Below are 25,446 nucleotides of genomic sequence, written 5' to 3' on the forward strand. Positions count from 1 at the left end.
CTATAAAAACTCTTCTTCTACGGCAGGTTTTAAACCAATTAAGACACCAGTAGATGACGTATTTCTGCTCATCTTTATGATTCAATAACAACAATTCTCGAGCAAGGAGCCTCGATACAGTTTATTGGTAATAATAACAATAATACGACTTGATATTTCTTCCGACTTCCTCATACGGAACAGATCCCGGTTTTCCGTTTCTAGAGAAAGACCAGTATTCATCATCCCATTGGAACCATTCCTCCTTCCAACGTATTCCTTGTAACTACTGACACTGATGAGAGTTCGATTTAAACAACAAGTACAGCGTGTCTGTAGGAAGGATGATGTCGTTTTCGGCGTGCCCATCCGTGCGGCAGCAGTACTCGATTAACATGTTTTTGGTCAACTTTCCATCCGGCATAGCTCCCGTATAATTGTCGTTGTTAACGCCATTTTCATCGTCAGCAAACGAAACCTGTTTGAAACCTGTTGAGAATTTATCATGTTTGTGGTTAAGAATAAAGCAATGAGGGTTACCGAAAAATGAGTCGACCAGAGCACAGTCAAAGATGATAAAGTTATGACGATATTATTATGGCACCTATCGTCAAAACTTTACCGTCTTACATTAAGGACCACCAACACGCACTTTAGATTTTTCGTGACTTTAAATTTCCTTGGCCAAAACAACCTTATTTTTATTATGTATATTACACCTCTTCAAACTGTCATTCCCAACGACGAAAGACTCCGGGGCCTCAAACATTTTTTTGATTAACACACTGTTGAGGAAGTTAGCTCTGAAACACTACTCCTTCCAGCCGAACTAGTACTTTCACTAAATTGCTTTTCATTCGATAGCAACTACTATAATAAAACTAATGGCGTAGCCACGAGCACTAAAATGGGATCCAGCTACGCCAATCTTTTGCGAACACCAATTTTTTAAGTCAATACCACGGCCCCAAACCTGAACTCTACGGCCGTTACATTGACGACTACCTCGGCGCTACCTCCTCTACCTGAGAGGAGCTCAATTAATTTATAACCGCTGTCAATTCCTTTCACCTGGTAATTAAACATACCTGGGAAATTTCCAACACTTCTTCGGCTTTTCTAGGCATCAAAATTTGTATTAAAGGCAACGGTTTATGCACTAGCGTTTACTACAAACCTTCAGACTCACGTAGTTACTTGTTGTATTCATCATCGCCTCCATCACATGTCAAGAATTCCATACCTTTTCCACAGTTTCTCAGACTTCGTCGTTTATGCAGTGACGACTCTGATCTTTCCGAAAAATCAGTGGCAATGTGCCAAATTTTCGCTAAACGTGGCTTTCCTGTTTCTATCTTTTAAGCGGGCCACCACTGTGCTCAACAAATTGATCGACAGTAAGCACTTCAAACAGCTGAGAAGGAAAACGCTGATGGCATTCCATTCACCCTCACATATCAACCCCAAAACAAACTTTCAATTACTACAAAACGACTCAGAGACTGGTACAGTCGAACCTCGATTATCCGGACTCAGTGGGACTAGGGTAAATAGTCCGGATAATCGAGAGTCCGGACAATCGAAAATATGAATATCAATGAGACCATTGGGATATATATTTCCCACAGAAATGCAGCACTCAGAGTTATGTAGATGATACGAAACTCATCACTTCCTTCGAACTTAAAGACAACCTGGATGCAATTGCTGATTTGGAAGACGACTTGTTTAAAATAGGAGAATGGTGTTCTAACAACCAATTGTTACTTAACCCTGGCAAAACCAAGCTGATGATATTTGGCAGCAGGCAGATGCGTGCAAAATTGCAATTTCGCTCCCTTTCCATTATGGGTGAGGACATCGTCCCCGCAGACACCGCCAAAGACCTTGGTGTGATTTTAGATTCTAATTTAACTTACGATGAACACATAATTAAGACCGCTTCCTCGTGCATGTCCCGCCTCGGCCAAATAAACCGTGTCAAGCATGTTTTCGACAAACGTACACTTTTGATGATTATTAATTCCTTAGTTTCAGCAGGTTATTTCATTGTTCCAATGTTTGGTCAAATACCTCAAAATGTAATGTTGACAAGTTACAGGCGGTGCAGAACTTCGCATGCCGCATTGTTAGCGGTGCGCGTAAATTTGACCACGTTACACCAATTCGCAAGGAACTAAATTGGCTTACAGTTCAAAGCCAGCTTTACTACCGGAACGCTACTACGGCCTTCAGATGCATGACTGGTCAGGCTCCAGATTACCTCTCATCAAAATTCATAAAGCGCGCCGAGGTTAGTCGACGTAGCACCAGAAATTCGCAGCTTTTGCAAATTCCATTCTTTAGAACAGCTAGCGGTCAGAGAACATTTTTCTATAGAACTGTAAACTTATGGAACTCCTTGGATAATTCCTTAAAACTGTGCAACTCCGTTAAGGTTTTTAAAAAACGTTTAAGGACCAAATTACTCACAGAGTTGTAATTTTATATATTTGTATGCTTTCATTTTTCTTTTAGAACATTCAGATTTTAAAACATTTTTAATTGTAAATAGGATTTTTAATTGTAATAGGATCATTTTTATAACATTGTCTTTGAAAAGCCCCCTTGGGGAAAGTCAATAAAGTATGTTGTTGTTGTTGTTGATATGATCGTCTCGTGTGTTTACATAACCCACGCTCATCGAACTGATCAAGCATGACATTCCCTTAGCAACAAAACAATACTGAACCAATCAAAATTCAGCTGAACGCATTAGAAGGCTTCTTGTCTCTTTTTGTCTCCGAGCGCTCGATCTTTCGAAAGCGGAGCGTGTAATGCGCTGTTTTAAACACAATTTTCCTGACTTTTAACATAATTTCTGAATTTTATTACCTCCTAAAGTTTTTAACATCTAAGGTCATTAATATTCATGAAAAAACGGGACAAGAGAAAAAGTCAGGATAATCGAAAAGTCCGGATAATCGAGGTTCGACTGTAATATCTTTTTGCAACCTCCACTAATTTCACACAAAAGTGACAAAGTCATGGGCAACCTCCTAGTCAGAAGTTCATTTCAAACCAATGACCAATCTGGAACTTTCAAATGCGCTGACGATGCAGAACTTGTCCTTTCATTCATAACGTAGAGAAAATGTCGGAACCCAAGAGATCCATTAAGATCACTGATCACTTTACGTGCACCTCCGCCAATGTAATTTAACGCATAACTTGCATTTTTTGCAAAAAGTCATACATTGGTAAAATAGGAAGACGACTAGGTAAACGATTCCGGAGAACACCTTCGCGACGTAGAAAGAAGTGACAAGGACGTATCCAAACCAGTCGCGAATAGCATATGAGAGTTTGCAGTCTTTCCCTATATCTAGGCAGTTCGGAAAGCCGCAAAAACCTAGAATGAAAATTTACCTTCCAAATCTGCAATCTTAATCTCTACAGTATCAACGAGTGCTTTTCATTCAACTAATTTATTCTTGTTTTCTCGTCACCATTTTACCACCAGTAGCGTAGCTCCATTTTCTGCACATAAACCCACACATAACCCACAATTCCTCCAATCGTTCTGACGAAGGGCTAACGCTCTAAACGTCAGTCTTTAAAATCTTTACGGTGGCTAATTAACGTTTCAACTCAATTGATAACACTAAATTATTCAGTTTGAACTCTTTTGATTCATAAATATATTCCTTCGTTCCCTGGAAAACTTTAAATATTTTGGACCATGAATATTTGGCCTGAATTGACTCGATTTCTTCTCGAGAAGCTCACAAAATGAATCGCTTTTATTCTTATTTCGTTAACCTTTGATGTAAATCTTAAATAATGCAGAACACGGAAAAAGACTGATTTCACTCAGCAGTGGTTGTTCATCGAACGAGCTTTCGTGGCGTATCGATAGATAGTGTAGATTGTGTACATTGTGTTTAAAAAAAAAAAGCCGGCGTGTCACCACACATAATTAAAATGTTTGGATTTTCATCTCGATGGGCTTCTGGCAAATATGGCAGACACTAAGCTGCTTTACACAAAACTGACATGCGCCGTGACCACAACGGAAAATGATGTCCTTCTTCCTTTCCACACAAATACAACACACAACAGATTCCTCCAATTTTCGCAACTTTGCTTCAAGTTGCTGATATTGCGAGACCAAGGACTTGTTGTTAATTCCAATGATTGGGTTACCATCTGCGAAGAGAGTTGGAGCGAACTGAACTCAATAATATTTTCAGCCAATTTCTCCAAAGACAAACCAAATAACGATAGTATTTTTCCCTTTCTCTCAAAATTTGGATATTTGCGAAAGCTCAGAAAAATCAAAATGAAATAAAAATGAAATTCAACAAACATGAAAAACTGGTTAAGAATCAAAAACCTAAGATTACCCGACATATCATTTGAGGGCCCAGCTGAAAACCGCCCTAGCGAGTTTGGATCCCTCATTGAATACCTTTACTACTGTTATTATTATAATTATTTTCCTTGTTATTGTTATTATCATCATCATCATTATTATTGTTATCATCAACAGTATCTTTTTAGTAATAATAACTTGTTGCTTTCGGACAATTCAGGGGAAAAGTGAAAGGAATAGCAAGCTTGAATACGAAAATGAAGGTTTAATAATAAAGTTTAAGTAAGACCAGTCTCTCCTCTAAAGGGGGTATTTTTCTAAAGAAACTGTCGTTAGCCCTTCGCTAACGCTGGAAACGTCAGCTTTAAAAATCTTTACGGTGGCCAATTTACGATATCAACTCAAATTACCCCGTCTCTTCTCTGTTAGGAGTAGATATTAAAATTTCAAGCTTTCGCCTATCCACGTCATCATCAAGATGATATGCCGTGAATCGTCAAAAGATTGAAAGTTTAGTTTTTGCTACATCGGCCTCACCTCGCCAGCGAAGGACAACATCCAAAGACTAGAAAAATTAAAATTTGTGCAAGTTACCTCTCGTTCCTTTACCAGAAATAGGTGTTTTACATTCCAAACATCTCTTTAATCGGGCTGCACATTCTGCAAACGGATTATTACGTTAATAAATACCAAGATCAAGATTCCTTTTTCAAACTGTGTTAATGTTCTCCACACTTAATCATGGTCGTTCCTCCTTGAATCCTTCTTACCTTTTCGCGATTGTCTTCTCAAGGAAACAGGTATTTCAAAGTCGCTTTCTTTTTCGAGGCAATTTTCTATGAACGACGCTTGAATGATTTCAAACTTGGAGACTATGCTCACTTAACATTTGAGCGATTAACGCAGAACAAAGAACAACAACTAAAACAAAAAGTAGAGCTACCTATGCACACAACAGTGTGGCCACAGGGTTTGAATGCAACAACAGCCTCAGTCTCCTCACATATGTAACACAGCACTTTTTGATCATCAGAGGTTTGTGATGGTGGGCCCTCACTGTCACCCATTTTGGTGTCGGTGTTATTCTCTACCATTTCAGCAGGTTGGACAGCACTATCGTTTGAGATGTCTAGGGCCCAGGTTTCCACTTCAACTTTATTAGTCATTTCCAACACCACATTCTCCTTGTAAACAACAACAAAAAATATCCTCAACTTCTTTGATAAACATGGGTTGAAGAGAGTTTATACCAAAAAGAGAGTCCTAATGGAGAATTTTTAGTCAAGTAACTAGCCATTTTTTTTAGAGCAGAGAGATATCTTCGAAAGAGAATTTTGAATGATCAACGCCACTAAAACCACTTACAACCGTACCGTCTAAAATAGAAGACTTCAAATACTTTGACACTATTATGTACAGTATCGGAGAAAACCATCGTCATAATTAATACAGATGAAAAACGTCAACAGAAGGTTTGAAAGCAATAAGTGATTGGGGGCGTCAGACTTCTTATGGTGCTTCCAGAATACACATCTAAGGATGATCCCCGTTGTAATTTCTCTTTACTGGCATGAAATAGTACCACAAGAGTGCTTTTAAAACTTGGCATGAACTTTTCACCTGACACAATGTATCTTCCATCATTATATTTTGCACCAGGGCTGGTTTCTCTGATACACTTTCAGCTGTGACGCCTTCTTGAACATCTTCGCTCTCCATCTCGTCTGACATCTCCTCTGTTAAGTCACTTATTACGCGCTGTAAAAACGTTTCTTCTGCCTCATCTGTGTTATTCGTACTGTCTGTTTGATTTTCATCACCTTTTTCAGTTTCGCTTGCCACAGTCGCCGCACTTGCTGAAGATGAAGCATCCTCTGACTCAGGTTTGGTTCGCGACTCGCTCGAGGACCCAAAACTTGGAACTTTCTTATTGCGTGTCGTCCTACAGTTGTTAAGCAAAGTATAATTTTTAGTTAAGTATCATATGTATGACAGGAATTTCCACGTTGAAACAGCCTTCCTTCATTAGAAATCCTTTGGAATAAATTCAGGCAAGAGATACGGGGACTACGCGGAGAATGTTCTTAGTCGTGGCCAGGATAAAAACGTCATCGGAATATAAATGTTTTGGAAGCGAGGTATACAAATATTTAAAAAATACACAAAAGCATTTGAATACCCTCCACCGGCCGCAATCTTCCGAATAAGTTGCTCAACTTCTGATCCTCGACATATGTCTAGCGGTGTTTTCCCTGAGCCATTGACTTTCAGCACGTCAGCTCCATAGCTTAACAAGCAGCGTGACATAGCGACAACGGACGCACTGCTATTTCGTACACCAAGTAGTAACTCCAGACCAGGCTGAAATAAAACAGTACTATTCCATGTAGAAGGCCAAAGACACTGACAAAGAACCAACTGATCACCTTTCCCTTTACATCAACTGTTCTTATTGCAAGCAGTGGGAGAACCCTTTTGAGATCGGTGCATTAAAGTGAGATCAAAGCAAACTTAACCGGGCGGACGATTCAGGGTGTGGTAAGTGGTAGAAATTCTTTGCTTATCTACGTTCCTTACTTGGTCAGTTTTACGAAGTCAAGCAGCCACATCGCTTGAAGAAAAAAATTGCAGTGATTTTACTTCACAACAGTATCTGTCCAAAACGATGTGAACAAAACAAAAGCTAACTTTGGAGATGCCTTTAAACATCAGAATGACGACACATGCATAACCATCCAAATCATTTCGTGATCATTTTGCATTACTTAACTTCTCACGCTAAAAGGTAGAAAAAGGTCGACATGTTAAACTTTATGAACTTATTTACCATAAATCCCATATTTCTCTGTAGTGTGTGTTCCTTCATTAAAGCGATATGAAGCGCCGTATCTCCGTCACTATCCACTGCATTCACGTTGGCTCCGTGGTCCAGCAACAGTTCCACCATGACCGAGTGTCCTTTATCGGCAGCTAAATGAAGTGCCGATTGATTTTCAGCAGTTGCAGCATCGACCTCACATCCCGGCTGTTAGATAAAAAAAAAATTGTCTCCTCATCGTTAATCTACCTTATCAGTAAGCATTTAGATTCATTACTTGAAATATTTTGTAAACTTTTGTAAAAAATGTCGATAACAAGAATAGGCAGTGGCCTGATGGTTAGCAGTCTGGACTTCAGACCCGGGTTGTTTGCCATTTAAATCTGCCTGAGTCACTGTGTTGTCTTCTATAACAGGAAACTTTCATTAGCGCCTCCCTCTGGCCAGGAGAGAACATCTTGACGAAATTTCATGGGATATACAATGATGGAGTTGTATCTCAAACAGAAAAAAACTGTTTTAACAATGCCCGGCAAAGAAGGATATCAGTTTGGTGGTATAAACCACTAGGCCAGTGCAAAACTTACACGTAAGCCTTATAGCAATCAATTATTTGCAGTGAACCGCTGACCTTAGGGGTCAACTCTTGTTCCTAGTTTGTACGGAGAGAGAGAATAGGTGTAATAGTAACAATTATTTTGTGGTTATCATCCCAACATGACCACAGGCAAAAAGTCGTACTCCCTATTGGATTGAACACAAGCGACAGTAATTGAAATCTCTTAACGACAATTTAAATCACACAACAAGTCTTGCACGAAAAAAAAAATCGGTGACAAAAATAGATGATATTACCTTCTCTAAGAGGATCTTAGCTATTTCAAGGTGATCACTAATTGCTGCAATATGAAGGGTCGTAAACCCATCATTTTTGACAACATTCAAGGAATTTCCGGTTGTAGCAAAAATTCTTTCCACGGCGCTGCAAATAAATGAGAAAAAGGATTTAGGATACAATAGATGTGAAAGCGATTAACTTAGGTAACAGCACAACAATTATTTTGTAACTGAGATTTGGTCTGGTTTTCCCCCTCTGACCACTCAGATCGCTCCAATTGCCAACGACCAACGATCTGGAAGAGCATGAACTTCCAGTTGAGCCTGAGTCACACAAGCTTAGCTTTCTTACGACTGCAAGTATGTCCCAGCTGCAGTCGTCTCGAAAATTGTCACGATCAGTTGAAAAGTAGGCTTTTCATGTGGGTACATCATTCAGCGTACCCTTACTCTGATTTAAGCTGTCTAACTGAGTCGTGATGTAATCATTTTTGGCATAGTTACCGTTTATCTCCTTTCAAAACAGCGAGTTGAAGATAATTGAAACCTTTTCCGTTATAAAGAGTGACACAAACTCTTGGGCAGTCCAACAGCATATCCACCATGCTGTGGTGTTGTAGAAGGATGGCATGATGGAGAGGGGCCTCACCTGTCTCGTCCTGAAAATGAGTCAAAGCGTGATATTGGGAGTAACCTGGTACCATTCGACGGGCAGCTTAGGTAGCAGTATATTTTATTACAAAAACGATAGGATGAATATATATACAAATTGGATCAAATGTCATAATACTCCATCGCATAGATATTTGAATTTGAGCAAAGCCGAAAAAAATTAGACGTCTTAGCCATTCTACTAACCGATTAGAGATTTTTCAAGTTCATTTAAGACAAAAAAAAAAAACACTCGAACAATGTTTTAATTTGACTAAGACATGTATCTTATAATATATGCAATGCTTGCTGAGTTTATTGGGACAGTCTAGAATGCATCAGGAATTTGTATTCCCGGGAAAACTGATATCTTCAAAGGACCCACGAACCTTCAGATTGACGTCACACTCGGGGCACTGAGTCAGGATCTGTACTGCCGTTTCGTTTTTCCTTTTCACGGCCAAATGTAAGGGTGTGCTCCTATTACTTCTGTGTTGAACATTTGGATCAAAACCTTTCTCCAGTAACAGTTTCAATGCTTCACCGCTTTCGTCTCTGAATGATCAAGTATTTTAGAAATTCTTCATTAATATAGGGAGTTTCTAATTCTGCTTTCCTGTGTCATAATAAAAAAAAAAAAACAACAACAACAGCAACAACAACAACAAAATATGAACCATAACATGCAAATGATAAGCGTTAGGTTGTCATTAAACCAAAGCAAAAGCAATCAGAGCCACTCAGAACAAAGCTGATTATCTTGATGGATAAATAAACAATAACAACAACAAACACATGCTATAGAAAGCAGTCTGCGCAAAAGTTACTTTCACTGCCGTAGGTGTTATTTTTTTAATCGATTGGTTGACAGGGTAGCTGAAGATTTCGAAAGTAATCGCATCGAGAAGGAAAGAAAAACTAAAGCAATCTTAGATTTCTCAGTTTCGCAGATTATTTAACATAACAATCATAATTCGGTCATCTTACTGATAAGTGGAGTGATGCATGGCTGTGTATCCCTGATTATCCTGTATTTTGAGAAAAATTAAAGTGTATGATTAAGAAGGCTACTCATCTGAAACACTATGATTTGTAGAATATAATCATGTTAAAATAATGACCTAATCTTGTCAATCGTGTGTCTCTTTGTTATCCTCCTCAACCAGCACTAAAAATTTAAGTAATTTGAACAAAATAACGGTGATTGTTAAAAGTACTGGACTGAATAAAAACTTTTGTTACTCACCAGTATATCCATGTTAGCTCCTCTCTCAAGCAATTCTCTAATGATGTCACAATGCCCCTGGTGACATGCTACATGGAGAGCTGAGTGACCACCCACTAACTTATCAATCTGTGCAGAACGAAGACACAAACATTTAATCAGGTCATATTTTCTTAAACGCTGCCAAATTCAAATTTGATTCTAGAAGTTTAGAAAAAATATCCTTTTAGTTATCACTGTTTAATAAAACCCAAGTTACGCAATTCCCTTCTTATGCTCGTATTTATCATATTGTCTTGATTGTATAAAACGTTTGTAAATACAATCTGTAAAAGTAAAAGAAATGAAAGAAAAAAGGTACCTGCTCTGGGTTAGAATCCAAGATTTCCTTGACTCTCGAGAGGTTGTTGTTTTGTGCAGCATTTACGAGGCCGATGTCCGCCTATTAATGAACGAATGAGCATGTCAGACCTCTTATAGCATGGTTGTCACAAAAAGACAACTAGACGTATTAGGATCATCCTCGCTGTAGTTTCCTTACTGATACAAAATGGTACAACTACAGTGCTGTAGAACTCCTTTTGAGCTTTTAACGCAACACAATGTGTTTTCCTCTGGACCGTATATTTTCCTTAGGGGCTTTTCCCTGTGATACACCTTCAGCTGTTTCGCCTACCCTAATGTCTTCTTGATTTCCTCTGCACAAGTCCCTTATTACGCCTCTTAAAAACGTATCTTCTGTCTCATCTGTGCTACCCATTCTATCTGTTTGATTTTTATCTTCATTTTCAGTTTCCTCTGTCAGTGTCGCTGCACTGGCTGAAAATGAAGGATCGCTTAATTCAGGTTTGGTCTGCGACCCGCTCGAGGACCCAAAACTTGGAACTTTCTTGTTGTCTGTAGTCCTACAGTTGATAAGCAAAGTATCATTTTATTTAGATATCATGTAAAAGCAATTCCCACATGCACTAAACAGGCCCTAATTCAGAGGGCATCCTTCGGACTGGATATTTGAGTGTCCCTTTATAAGTAATGTGCCTTCGATTCAGACAAGAGATACAAAGACCACGCGGGGAATCTGTTTGCCGTGATCAATAATTTTGTGTTACCAGAATAAAAATTTCCTCCGAATGTAGGTGTTATGGAAGCGAGAATCCGCTCTACTTTAATATAGAAAGGTGTACAGGTATCAAAAAATACACAGAAGCATTTGGATACCCTCCACCGGCTGCAATCTTCCGAATGAGTTGCTCAACTTCTGATCCTCGACATCTGTCCAGCGGTGTTTCCCCAGAGCCATTGACTTTCAACACGTCAGCTCCATAGCTTAACAAGCAGCGTGAGACTGCGACAAAGGACGCACTGCTCTTTCGTTCACCAAGTAGTAACTCTAGCCCCGGCTAAAATAAAACAACGCTATTTCGTGTAGAAGGCCAAAGACACTAACAAGGCACCAACTGATTACCTTTACATCAGTTGTGCTTATTGCAGGCAGTGTGAGAACCTATTTGAGATCATTATACTACATCGAGGTCATAGCAAAGTTAAGTGGGAGGACGATTCTCAAAGGGTGTGGTTGATGGTAGAAATTATTTGTCTATCTACTACGTTCCTCTTTTAATTGGGTTGACGAAATAAGACGGCAGCATCGCTTGAGGAAAGAAAATAACACTAACTTTACTTCCCAACAATATCATTGTCTATGGATGTGGACAACACCTGAGTTATTATTGGAGTTAGCTTTAAACGTCCTGGTAAAAGCAAGGACATATGCATAACCATCCATGTTATGATTATTTTACATTGCTAATCCTCTTACATTGGAGGGGAGAAAAAGGGAGATAAAATATACAATGTCCCCTTCGACATCTTGTTGGCCTGTTCCAAGCGTTCATTTGGTAAAACAGAGCATAATGGCCTAAAGTGTCTTTTTAGCGGAGGAGTGAACTGGCTAAGGTGTACGTGACCTGACCCCTTCACTCCTCCGCGACTACAGCGCTGTTTACTATGGAGCTTCATTTTACAGACTGAACGCCATGAACAGACACAGCACGGTATTTTATGAAACTACTTATTTACCATTTCTGCCGGATTTCTCTTTAGTACGTGTTCCTTCATTAAAGTGATATGAAGCGCCGTATCTCCGTCATCATCTACCGCATTCACATTAGCTCCATGATCCAACAACATCCCTGCCATGACTGAGTGCCCTTTACTGGCGGCTAAATGAAGTGCCGAATGATTGTGAGAGGTTACAGCATCGACCTCACACCCCGGCTGTTTGATAAAAAATATCCTTTTATTATCGAGTTATCTTTATCGGCAAGAATTCAGATTCATTATTCAAAAGCTTTTGTAAACTTTTGTGGAAGTTGTCGATAACAAGAATACGCAGTGGTCTGACGGTTAGCAACGGTTAGCAGTGTAGACTCCAGACCCGGGTTGTTTACCACAAGGATCTGCCTGGGTCACTTTGTTATGTTCTATGGCAGGAAATTGTCGATAGCCCCTTTCTCTGCCCAGAAAAGGACATCCCGACTGAAAGTCATACAATAATGGAGTAGCATCTCAAACAGGAAACATTGGTGATGAAATGTGCGGGAAACAAGGATATCGGTTTGTTGGTATGGATCACTTCTCCAGTCTAAAAACCTATACATAAGTCTTGTAGCAATCAATTGTTTGCAGTGAACTGACCGTTGTTGTAAAAGGCGGTGTTATGTTTTCCTAGTTTTTCCAATGGGACGTAACAGTACTGTTCAATATGCCAGCTAACCGCATGCAAAAAGTCATATTCCGTTCAGAGATTGAACACATACGACATTCTTTCAAATCTGTTAAAGCGGTTTAACTATACACAAGCAGTCTTGCACGCGAAAAGAAATTGAGATTTAAAAAGAAACCGGAGAGAAGTGGGTAATATTTTTTCTATAAAAATTACCTTCTTTAAAAGGATCTTAGCTATCTCACGATGATCATTAATTGCTGCAATATGAAGGGTCGTGAACCCATCATTTTTGACAACATTCAAGGAATTCCCGGTTTTGGCAAAAACTCTTTCCACGGCGCTGTAAATAAATAACAACAGATTTATGTTATACTGAATGTCAAAGCGAATATAGGTGACAAAATTTAAGAAATCTTGTAACTGGGATTTATTCTAGTTTCCTCCTGGTCACTCATAGCCCCAATTGTCCAAATTACATGAACACCGGGCCAAGTGATGACCAACGACCCTAACTATCAGGAAGATCATGAACTTCATGTTCGACCTTAGTTTGCATATAAGTCTAGATTCCCTATGACCACAAGTATGACTCAGATGTCTCAAAAACTGCGACGATTAGTTGACAACTATGCCTTAGATTTGGGTATTAAGCTGTTGTACCTTTACTCTGATTAAGCTGTCTAACTGAGTAGTGCTGTAATTATTTTTGGCATAGTTACCGTTTATCTCCTTTCAAAACAGCGTGTTGAAGATAATTGAAACCTTTTCCGTTACAAAGAGTGTAACAAATTCTTGGACACTCTAACAGCATATCCACCATGCTGTGGTGTTCTGCAAGGATGGCATCATGGAGAGGGGTATCACCTGCCTCGTCCTGAAAATGGTCAAGCGTAATGTCAGGAGTCACGTGGTGCCTTTCGACTTTGTTTTATCGACTGGCAGCTTGGGTAGCAGTGTATTTGAGCTCGAAAACGGTGGAATGAAAACATCAAGAATGGTTGCAAACGTCAAATGGTCCAGTGCCGCAGCCAAAACAGTTGAGTCTTAAGACTTTCCAACGGCAGGACATAGACTTTTTATGTACGTTTAAAATAAACAAAGGGCAATGTAGTTTTAGATTTTACAACGAAATGCGTCTTAATAATATGTGCAATGTTTGCTGAGTTAGTCAAACAGTCGAGAAAACATTAGGAACTTGTATTCTCAGGAGAACTGGTATCTTCAAAGGAACCAACAAACCTGTAGATTGACGTCACACTCAGGGCACTTTGTCAGGATCTGTACTGCCGTTTCGTTTTTCCTTTTCACAGCCAAATGTAAGGGTGTGCTCTTATTACTTCTGTGTTGAACATTTGGGTCAAAACCTCTCTCCAGTAACAGTTTCAGTGCTTCACCGCTTTCGTCTCTGAATGATGACGAGGATATAAGTTCGACAAAACATCGGGCATTTATGCATTTTAGTTTAACTTAAGAAGTTACTTATTCTGCTTTCCTAACAATATTTGCGTGACTGTTATAAAGGAAGAAATATATGAACAATAACATGCAGATGTTTTGTGTTGGCTCCTGCAAGAGTCGTAAAAACAAAAGCTAAGCAATCAGAGCCAGTCAGAACATGTAATAATATCTTAGCGGATGAATGAACATGGGGAACAATCACATGCTGTCGAATTTAAGCACAACAAGAGTTACTTCGTTTTCAGTGGTTTTCGTTCTTTGTTTTTCTATTCAATTGGAGAGGATGGCTAAAGTATTCGAAAGCAATCGTTTGGCGAAGGAAAGGAAAATTAAAGTAATCTCTGAATCGAATTATAATTTTGACAAGCTTTTATATGTCAACTTACTGATAAGTAGAGTGATGCATGGCTGTGTATCCCTGATTATCCTGTGTTATGAGTAAATAAAAGTGTATGAAAAAGGAGGTTCTACTCCTCAAACACTAAGATAAATAGAATACGAGGCTATCAAATAACAACCTAAGCTCGTGGATCATGTGTCTCTTTGTTATCCTTCTCGAGCAGCACTAACAATTACAATCATTTGAATGGGGTAAAAAATAACCGTGATGTTTAAAAGCACTGTATTGAATAAAAACTCTTGTTACCCACCAGTATATCCATGTTAGCTCCTCTCTCAAGCAATTCTGCAATGATGTCACAATGCCCCTGGCGACATGCTACATGGAGAGCTGTGTGACCACCCACTAGCTTATCAATCTGTGCAGAACAAAAAACACAAACCCTTTATCATATCAATTCTTTTTAAACGCCACCAAGTACAAATTTGATTCTAGAAGTCTTAAAAAATATACCTTTAGTTATCACTGTTTACTGACCCTAAGTTACGCAGTTCTCTACTTACGCTCGTATTTATCATATTACCTTAGTTTAAGAAATTTTTTTCAGCCTTGCAAATACTATCCGCAAAAGTAAAAGGAATGAAAGAAAAAAAGGTACCCATTCTGGTTTAGCATCCAAGATTTCCTTGACTCTTGAGAGGTTGTTACTTCTCGCAGCATTCACGAGGTCGATGTCCGCCTATTAATGAACGAATGTGTGCGTCAGACCTGTTAAAGTGTGGTTGTTACAGAAAGACAACTAAACGTAGTAGGATCGTCCTCGTTGCAGTTTTTTCAATACTGATACAAAATGGCACAGCTACAGTGCTTTAGAACTCCTTTTGAACTTCTAACGCGACATAATGTGTTTTCCTCTAGAACGTATATTTTTTACAATGGCTTTTTCCTGTGATACACCTTCATTTGTTTCGCTTACCCTAATGTCTTCTCGATCTCCTCTGCACAAGTCCTTTATTACGTCCCTTAAAAACGCATCTTCTGCCTCATCTGTGCTACCAATTTTATCTGTTTGAATTCCATGATCTTTTTCAGTCTCATCTGTCTGTGTCACCGCACGTGCTGAAGATGAAGCATCGCCCAACTCGGGTTCGGTTTGCGACCCGCTCGAGGACCCAAAACTTGGAACTTTCTTGTTGTTTGTAGCTCTACAGTTGATAAACAAAGATTCATTTTACTTGGACATCATGTAAAAGCAATTTCCACATGCACTAAAAAGGCCCTAATTCAGGTGGTATTCTTCGGACTGAATATTTTAATGTCCCCCTATTAGTGATGTGCCTTCGATTCAGGCAAGAGAAACCAAGACCACGCGGGGAATCTGTTTGGCGTGATCAAAAATGTTGTGTTGCCAGGATAAAATTTCATCCGAATGTAGGTGTTTTGGAAGCGAGAATCCGCTCTACTTTAACATAGAAAGGTGTACAGGTATCACAAAAGCATTTGAATACCCTCCACAGGCTGCAATCTTCCGAATGAGTTGCTCAACTTCTGATCCTCGACATCTGTCCAGCGGTGTTTCCCCAGAGCCATTGACTTTCAACACGTCAGCTCCATAGCTTAACAAGCAGCGTGAAACAGCAACAAAGGGCACACTGCTCTTTCGTACACCAAGTAGTAACTCCAGACCAGGCTAAAATAAAACAAATCTATTTCTTGTTGGCCTGTTTCAAGTGTTCAGTTAGTATAACAGAGCGTAGTGGCCAAAGGCGTCATAGTAGCGGAAGGGTGAAATAGCCATGGTAGACGTGACCTGACCCCTTCACCCCTCCGCGACTACAGCGCTGTTTACTATCGAGCTTCTTTTACTGATTAAACGCCATGAACAGGCTCATAGCACGGTATTTTATGACGCTACTTATTTACCATTACTTCCGGATTTCTCTGAAAAACGTGTTCCTTTATTAAAGTGATGTGAAGCGCTGTATCTCCGTCATCATCCACCGCATTCACACTGGCTCCATGGTCCAACAATATCCCTACCATGACTGAGTACCCTTCATTGGCGGCTAAATGAAGAGCCGATTGATTTTTAGCGGTCAGAGCATCGACCTCACACCCCGGCTGTTAGAGAAAAAATATACTCTCACTATCAAAATATCTTTATCGGATTGAATTATCAGATTCAGATTCATTGTTCGAAAGTTTTTATAAACTTTTGGTGAGGTTGTCAATAAAAAGAATACGCAATGGCCTGACGGTTCGCAACGTAGACTCCAGACCGGGGTTGTTTACCAATAGGATCTGCCTAGGTCACTGTGTTATGTTCTATAGCAGGAAATTTTCGTTAGCCCTTTCCTTGCCCAGGAGAGGACATCCTGACGGAATTTCGTGGGATATACAATGATGGAGTAGCATCTCACTCACAGAAGGGTGGTTTAACAACGTACGAGAAACAAGGATATCGGTTCGTTGGTATGGAGCACCTGTCCAGAGTAAATTAAACCTCTACGTAAGCCTTGTAGCAATCAATTATTTGCAGTGAACTGATCGTTATAGTAAATGACAGCGTTTTGTTTTCGTAGTTTTTCCAATTGGAGAATAGTAGTGTTGAATATCCCAGCTAACCACACGCAGAAAGTCATATTCCATTCCAAGATTAAACACATACGACATTCTTTTAAATCTGTCAAGCGGTTAAATTAACCACAGAGGGAGTCTTGCACGCGAAAAAAAAAAAGATAATTAAACGGGGAAAATTCGTTAAAATCATTTTTCTATAAAATTACCTTCTTTAAAAGGATGTTAGCTATCTCACGATGATCATTAATTGCTGCAATATGAAGGGTCGTAAACCCATCATTTTTAACAACATTCAAAGAATTCCCGGTTTTGGCAAAAACTTTTTCCACGGCGCTGTGAATAAATGACACAGTAGAATTATGTTGTATTGAATGTCAAAGCGAATGTTGGTAACAGCATTAAAGTAATTTTGTAACTAATGTTTGGTCTCGTTTCTTCTTGATCACTCATCGCCCCAATTGTCCAAATTACATGAAAACCAGCCCAAGTGATGACCAACGACCCTAGCAATCAGGAAGATAATGAGCTTCATGTTCGACCTTGGTTTGCGTATAAGCCTAGGCCCAGGTGTCTCAAAAACTGCGACGATTAGTTGAAAACTATGCCTTGGGTCTGGGTACTGTTGATCCATCCGATGCCAAGGATCTGAAAAGCTATAGTACCCTTACTCTGATTAAGCTGTCTAACTCAGTAGTGATGTAATTATTTTTGGCATAGTTACCGTTTATCTCCTTTCAAAACAGCGTGTTGAAGATAATTGAAACCTTTTCCGTTACAAAGAGTGTAACAAATTCTTGGACACTCTAACAGCATATCCACCATGCTGTGGTGTTCTGCTCGGATGGCATCATGGAGAGGGGTATCACCTGCCTCGTCCTGAAAATGGTCAAGCGTAATGTCAGGAGTCACGTGGTGCCTTTCGACTTTGTTTTATCGACTGGCAGCTTGGGTAGCAGTGTATTTGAGCACCAAAATATTGGGATGAAAACATCAAGAATGGTTGCAAACGTCAAATGGTCCAGTGCCGCAGCCAAAACAGTTGAGTCTTAAGACTTTCCAACGGCAGGTCATAGACTTTTCATGTATCGTTTAAAAATAAGTAAAGAGCTATGTAGTTTTAGATTTTACAACGAAATGCGTCTTAATAATATGTGCAATGTTTGCTGAAATGGTCAAACAGTCGAGAAAGCATCAGGAGTTTGTATTCTCAGGAGAACTGGTATCTTCAAAGGAACCAACAAACCTGTAGATTGACGTCACACTCGGGGCACTGTGTCAGGATCTGTACTGCCGTTTCGTTTTTCCTTTTCACAGCCAAATGTAAGGGTGTGCTCTTATTACTTCTGTGTTGAACATTTGGGTCAAAGCCTTTCTCCAGTAACAGTTTCAATGCTTCACCGCTTTCGTCTCTGAATGATCACGAGGATATAAGTTCAACAAAACATTGGGCATTTTTGCATTTCACTTTAACTTAAGAGGTTACTTATGCTGCTTTCCTAGGAATATTCACGTGACTGTCATAAAGGAAGAAATATATGAACAATAACATGCAGATGTTTTGCATTGGCTCCTGCAAGAGTCATAAAAAAAAAGCTAAGCAAGTCTAGACATGCAAAAATAACTTAGCGGATGAATGAACACGAAGAACAATCACATGCTGTCGAATTCAAGCATACCAAAAGTTATTCAGTGGTTTTAGTTCTTGGTTTTTTATTATTATTCAATTGACTAAGAGGATAGCTCAAGTTTGCGAAAACAATCGCTTGGCGAATGAAAGCAAAACAAAAGCTCTGAATCGAATTATAAGTTTGACCAGCTTACTTAAAATTACTCAACTTACTGGTAAGTAGAGTGATGCATGGCTGTGTATCCCTGATTATCCTGTATTTTAAGTACATAAAAGTGTATGAATAAGTAGGTTCCTCTCCTGAACACTTAGTATGTCAAAATAATGATTTAAGCTTGTCGATCATGCGACGACAACGACGATGGTTGGTTGGTTGATGGTTTTCCTCCTTGTGTAGCACTAGCAGTTACAGTAATTTGAACGGAGCAAAAAATAACAGTAATAATAAGACAAAAATTAAAAAAATTATTACCCACCAGTATGTCCATGTTGGCTCCTCTCTCAACCAATTCTCTGATGATTTCACAATGCCCCTGGTGACATGCAACATGAAGAGCAGTGTGACCACCCTCCAGCTCGTCAATCTGTGTAGAACAAAAAGATACAAAGCCTTGATCATTTCAAATTTCTAAAACGCTACCAAAATCAAATTTGATTCTAAATCGTGAACTGATATTACATTGATAAATTTTATCGTTTTCGGTATCTTTGTTTACTAAAACCTAAATTACACAGTTCTCATCTTATGTTTGTATTTATCGTATTGCCTTGATTTCAGAAGTTTTTCAGACTTGCAAATGCCATCTGCAAAAGTAAAGAATGAAAGAAAAAAGTTACCCGTTCTGGGTTAGCATCCAAGATCTCAATGAGTCTTGAGAGGTTGTTGCTTTGCGCAGCATTCACAAGGCCGTGAGCCTCCTGTTCATGAGCTTGACGTAGTAAGTCTCTAAAGAGACTGAAAAGCCCTGGAGAAAAACATACAACAGTAATTGTGAAGAAAACTACACTTATGATCTGTGCTTTAAAGAAATTTGTCTTCTTGTTTCTCAGAGCAGTTTTCGATTGAGTGACATAGATGACATTGAATTGTTTATCTCGCTTTGTGAGTGGTCGAGAAAACTCTTGCTTTCATCTTAGCCAATCAGATGCATAGCTCAAATCACTTACGTCCTAGTCACTGACGTTTCCATGCGATTCAAAGGTTTTACTCTTCTAGATTGGCCATTTTTACTAACGCTCTCAATACGATTGTACCCTAACTTTGTACCTAAGGGATCTTCGCTGCCCATGTCACAAGCCTCTGTTGACTGCTGGAGGTCTGGGTCAGTGACAGAAGTCACAGCAGCTGGGCTTAACATCCATCTGGTGCCTTCTACTGACACTAAAATATCACCATCACTATCAACTTCCAACACCTTTCCAGTACGACCAAGGATCTACAAATGGAATAAGGTAAGATATTATCTTGTTTAAAACTGTTTATTCTCCAATAGCTTTTTGAAATACATATATAATTGGCTCCAGATTAGTGGCGTGTATTGTTTACTTTTTTAACTTCTTTTAGTTTACATTTTTAGCTTCCGCACATGCACACAGGAGTTTGCGAAGAAGAAAATTAAAAAAAAAAATTAAACTTACTGATATCATAGACTCGTGCCATCCTCCATGTTCTTTTTGGAGCTCTTTGACTAAGTTCTCATCACTTTTAACTACGACTTCATCGCCTTGCTTAAATTTTTGAATCTGGGTAAAGAAAAATTATATGTATATATATATATATATATATAAAGTGATACGACACTGGAATGTCCTTTAGCTAACTCTTGGAGTGTTTCCTGTCCCACTCCATATCAGTAATTCCTGTTGGCCAGTTAATCGAATGGCGATGCTTTAAATTATCAGTAATCACATGGCGTTTATTGTGTGCCGTCAGAAATTTAACACATCGTCAGTGTTTTAACTTTGAACGAACCATATAAATTTTGACATAAGTAACTTCTGTAGGATATTTCTTGATCATCCAAGATCTAAGCCACTCGTTCTAACATACCTGATGCCAATGTTTATGACAGTCAAAGAAAAAATTAGGGCTACTTCATAACACAAATATAGTTAACTCATTTGAAGAAGCTCTTGGCGAGACAAATGATTGCGTTAGCATTACCTTTGACAAAACTGCTGGATTGTAACGCCATCTTACGTCGCGATACTCAACGACAACGTCACCATTGGTTGTGAAATCCTGCACGACTCCGATTTTTCCAATATACTGTGGATATAAGTGAATTGTTTCTAAAGTGCGAGTTGTCAACGACATTTCACTGAATTGGTTTAAATCTAAGAGGATATGAACTAGACTAAGGATATTGTACACTCAGAGGGGAGGGCTAATATCTCCTTATTGGGAATTGAATACTGAGACTTTCAGGGCCTCAAATTAGGGTTGGACACTAAATGTTTTTAAGAGTTTTAGATAGTGTTATGAGTTTGTGAAAGCAAGTCCCAAACGAACCCTTTCCATGTCTGCGTTCCATTCCCCATGACCAGCGGATAACTCCTGAAGCTTTCCTATCGCAAGCTTCTGAAGGTAGACTTTGTCACCACTCATAAACCCACTTTTGGATTTTATTATCTGCACTGTGAGCGGCGGTAAATGATCTTTGTAATAATATCCTCCAACAGCTGGCAAAGTGCACTTGAGGTCAACCTGCCAGTTCGAAGGAAATAGAGGTAAAGACTAGGTATCCAATGTGTGGGATTTTTTTGACTGCAAGAGTTTTTCAAAGTGACCTAGTCTCAAGTTGTTGTTGAATTAAGCTCTAGAGTGCTTGAAATGGCGTAAGGAGATGTTCGAGATGTAAAATAGTGGAGTGCCAAAGATGAAATCATTCTCAAGATATAGTACTGAGAAAGTCAACAGGAACAACTTTAATGAATTGGATCCCTGTTTATGATTAAAAAAAAAATTATTTCACAACTACTACTGCTACTATTAACTATTATTATTATTATCATTGTAAAACTGATGATAATAATAATAATAATAATAATTATAATGTTACTGATGACAATAATAATAAAGCAATAATTCATTAGCCTACGTCACCTTTCCATTTGTTCCCAATCTATAAATGTTACCCGTCGGTCCTATGTTCCAGTTCACTCGCACAGCATCATTATTAGTCTCGTCACTCCAGCTGGTGACCTCAGTAACCTCGCCCTCCATAGGAGATTGGTTATCCTGTTCCTTCCATTCCCAGTCTGGTCCTCTGGTTACTTTTGCTCCCTTAAACATTCCGCGGGCTTCAATCTTAGTGGCGCCTTGCCTTTTGCCAACGGGGATGCTGTAAATTTGCATGACGCAATTAAATATATAATTCATCAATACTCTTCAAGAGAATATCAGTCGATATTCTGTTGTTTTCTTCCACTGGTGACAAATATAAAATGTAGCTACGAACAATAAAATAAACCTAGAAGTATTTAGTTGCTGACAAAAATGTTGTTAAATTGAAGTAAAAAATTATTCAAAAGAATCATTGTTAAATCCCTATTAGAGTCTAGAGGCTGAACCGCTACAGGAACCGTGACGTCTTGAAGCTGATCCTTTTTCATTTGAAGTCAATTTTCATCAAAAAGAAAAGTACAACAAGAGAGGAAGAAACCAAACTTAATAGATAATGCAATGTTATTGAGTAAGACGTATTAGTTCTGATGGCAAATAACGTTTTACTTCTTTGGCAAAAGATATTAAAGTTAAATTTGGTTTAAGACAATGGAACATTTTTGACATCGATGGGTTTACGTGGACGCACAGGCCGCTGACCTGTTTCTTTGATAACTTACCCTTTGACGCGACTCTTGTCGAATCTTTCAAAGCGATGATTGACATCATGGACATCGTTCATGTAACACTTGCTACACAGATCATAGTTGGGACAATCTAAACAGTGCCAGCGCAGTCCAATGATAGGATCTTCTTTACAACCATCGCAGCTAGTAAATAGATGTTTCGCGTCTAATAGAAGAGGTAACCAGAATATGAAATAGAGAGATACCTTACGTTTAGGAGTGAAGAGTTATGCCTCGACATCACAAATGAAGATGAGAGTAATCTTCGCAGCGATTATCGCTACTTAAGCAGCAGTGAAAAGAGGGACTGGAAAAAATTTAGCTCTGTGCGGGAGTTGAATCCATGACCTACAGGTTTGAATGTTTCCCAGTCTTTATTCTCACTGCTGCCTAAGAAGTGTTCACAATTACGATCACCACTTTTTTCTTTATTTATTAATCTGTGGTTTAAATATATGATATTCATAGATTCACAGTTGTTCTTGGCACCACATGCAGTTTAGTCCCTGATACACAATATCCTTCTCTGTCTGACTTCGTTGAATAAAACAAAAATATTTCCGAAAATAACGGAAATGTTCCACTGGTACACATCCTTCTATGTCTGACTTAGCTAAACAAAACACTAAGATTTCCGAAAATGCCGGAAATGTTCCACTGGTTTTCAAAAACAGCCCCATATGTTCTGACGACTAACAGAAATTGCAAAAGATGTTTGGTGGCTACACGAGTTTGTACGATGAATTCTACTAACATGATGTGTAAAGGACAAGTTGGCCCGTAGCTTTGCAGAGTTTGCACATGAGCATATTATGATATGGAGCTGTTTATTAGTCTCCCTCCTAGTTTGTTTGATAACGTCACTGGATTCTCTACCTCCCACACCTTTCTTTTTCAGAGGAGGGGGAGGGGAGCTTGGGAAGCGTTGATTGACATCTCAAAGAATGCAGACTAGACGTTTACTGATCTATGTTACAAAACCTTTTTTCTAACGGCAAGAGAGAGATTCGCGCATGAACCGATAATGTTTGAGACTGAGCCGGAAGTGTTGTTGTGAACGCATCAAATGTAAAGGGAAACCTTTTTACATTTTTTGTTTTTCTCTCCTGGGGTTGTTAAGCCGCCTAAATCAATAATAGGTAATTTAGTGTTAACAACTGGGTTGAAAACGTAAATTAGGTTTTCAACCCAGTTGTTAACACTAAATTACCTGCTATACTCTCCCACCGACGCAGCACCACAGTGTCTTTAGAAACTTACCCCTTTATTTATAAATCAATAATAGGTTGACAATAAGTTGATAATAGGTTGAAATTCTCGGAAAACAAGGAAGACTTAATATATCAGAACAAAGGTCTTTCGAGGTCATTTTACAACAAACGTTTTCAATAACTTGCTGTCTGACTTAAAAATATAGCTCTGGGTTTGTGGGAAACTGAATGCACTTTTTGGGATACAACAGATTCACGCTGTAACATATCCACTTTCACTTAATGAGCAAGCTGATAAATGAAAAATCTGCATATTATGAAGTAATGGTACACATCGCAAGTCATATAAAAAACCGTGTGTATTTATAAAAGACAAAGTGTCCATCGAAAAGTTTGACGACCTAAAATTTTGCAAGGGAAGCTTTTAATGAGAAGGTATAAAAATTTGAAACGAGGATCGTTGTTTTCATTTTGGTTAGGATTGTCACGGACTTCAACTCCAGTTGAAAATCCAATGATTTATCCGTGTCAATTGTCAGTCCGCATGGTTTCTAAACCTCGTATTAATGTGTTTAAATCGATTTGATTGAAATTTTTGCATCATTTGCTTGCCTAACAAAAGTGCTGAGATTGCAGTTTATCCTCTTTAAGGAATATAATATTCAGCTAGAGTTGTTTGGATGAGTCTGGGCAGATATTTCCGTTTAAATTAAGATAAATAGCAAGAAACTCAAATCGTCACTCACCGCCATTTGTGAGACTAAAAACTCGAAGATCGTGTTTCCTTTCGATTCCAGCCCTGTATTCGTGCTTCCCTCCACAATCCCACTGTACGTAAACAAGCTGTGCTGTCACAGGCGACTTCTTGTCTTTTCCGACTTGAACTACTGTACCTACAGAACCTTCTCCGCCATCTTGGTCTCCCCATGTCCAATCTTGACCACGAACAACTCGGGTGCCTAGAAGATTTGTTGCCATAGTTATACCAGGATTTTCCTTATCACATTTATACCGACTAGATCTGATGTAAGCTTCTCGAGATCTCGTCTTTTCTTAAACAACGGAAAAGCATATATTATGCATCAGAAATATTCCTGTCTGGTGAGCTAGCCGATGGATGACTGCGATTCAATACTCTTCTGCCGGTTTTACACAAAGCTAACAAGTTCCCTTCTCAATTCTAAAATTAATCAAGATGTATTGGTGAGAACAGTTGCCGATTGGGGCTGTAAAGAAAATGCTTCGTTGGCGATAGAATGCTAATGCTAACACAGCATATTTTTCCTAGAATTCGCAATTCATCACCGCATTCGTCGGGGATTCCCCAACACATCATTCAGGACACATTATTGGTTAACTAAAAGTTGCGTTACCTAATAGTTCATGTTATGGTAATTTCTGAGAATCCAAGTGAGGATTAGGAGTGGACATGAAGAAACAGATAGAGATTGATGAATACAATTTGTGTTGATGACGATATTTATTTAAAGAGCAGTGCGTGAATGTTGGGTATAGTGAAAAACATTTTACCTCCGCTGCTCTAAGACGAATTCAGCGAAGAAATCTACAGAGTAAGGAGAGTCGTTTGCTTTACAGTTCCCAGAATAATAAACCAAAAATAAAAAAGCAAAACACTGAAGAGGAATAAAGGAGGAAAATAATAGAGATCTGTCATAAAATCCTGAAAGCTGATTGATACATTTGATTGCGGCCCATTTTGTACCTGCTAAACCTGCTTTAATTCTATTTTACGTAACTAGAAGAAAATTTTCCATTGTATTTGTGG

General features: G+C 38.9%; 1 protein-coding gene and 1 pseudogene across 3 annotated transcripts; one reads left to right on the forward strand and one right to left on the reverse strand.

The window, feature by feature from the left end:
• The first annotated feature begins 576 nt into the window (after positions 1–576).
• Positions 577–3,445, forward strand: LOC149053885 (uncharacterized; annotated as a pseudogene).
• Positions 3,446–3,630: 185 nt separating this feature from the next.
• Positions 3,631–24,971, reverse strand: LOC113667930 (uncharacterized). 3 transcript variants are annotated; one of them, XM_089196674.1, is made up of 37 exons: positions 24,407–24,971; positions 22,444–22,615; positions 21,704–21,941; positions 21,110–21,304; positions 20,762–20,866; positions 20,236–20,340; positions 19,865–20,033; positions 19,435–19,562; positions 19,074–19,181; positions 18,811–18,851; positions 18,214–18,379; positions 17,692–17,846; positions 17,177–17,303; positions 16,314–16,511; positions 15,899–16,080; positions 15,367–15,595; positions 15,049–15,129; positions 14,701–14,808; positions 14,437–14,477; positions 13,832–13,997; positions 13,312–13,466; positions 12,806–12,932; positions 11,944–12,141; positions 11,083–11,264; positions 10,541–10,769; positions 10,226–10,306; positions 9,886–9,993; positions 9,627–9,667; positions 9,029–9,194; positions 8,493–8,647; positions 8,007–8,133; positions 7,161–7,358; positions 6,513–6,694; positions 5,954–6,275; positions 5,277–5,514; positions 4,928–4,993; positions 3,631–4,167 (listed from the first exon to the last, which is right to left on the reverse strand). In XM_089196674.1, exons 1-37 carry the CDS (start codon positions 24,636–24,638, stop codon positions 3,938–3,940), a joined length of 5,751 nt encoding a protein of 1,916 aa, XP_089052800.1. In that variant the 5' UTR covers positions 24,639–24,971; the 3' UTR covers positions 3,631–3,937. The 3 variants fall into 3 exon arrangements, with proteins under 3 accessions (XP_089052800.1, XP_089052797.1, XP_089052805.1); XM_089196671.1 differs by having other exon boundaries at positions 3,744–4,167; positions 5,277–5,517; XM_089196679.1 differs by lacking the exon at positions 10,226–10,306 and having other exon boundaries at positions 3,744–4,167; positions 5,277–5,517.
• Between the last annotated feature and the right edge of the window lie 475 nt (positions 24,972–25,446).

The sequence above is a fragment of the Pocillopora damicornis genome, chromosome 1 (genome assembly GCF_964200805.1).
Source record: "Pocillopora damicornis chromosome 1, jaPocDami1.2, whole genome shotgun sequence".
Lineage (NCBI taxonomy): Eukaryota > Metazoa > Cnidaria > Anthozoa > Scleractinia > Pocilloporidae > Pocillopora > Pocillopora damicornis.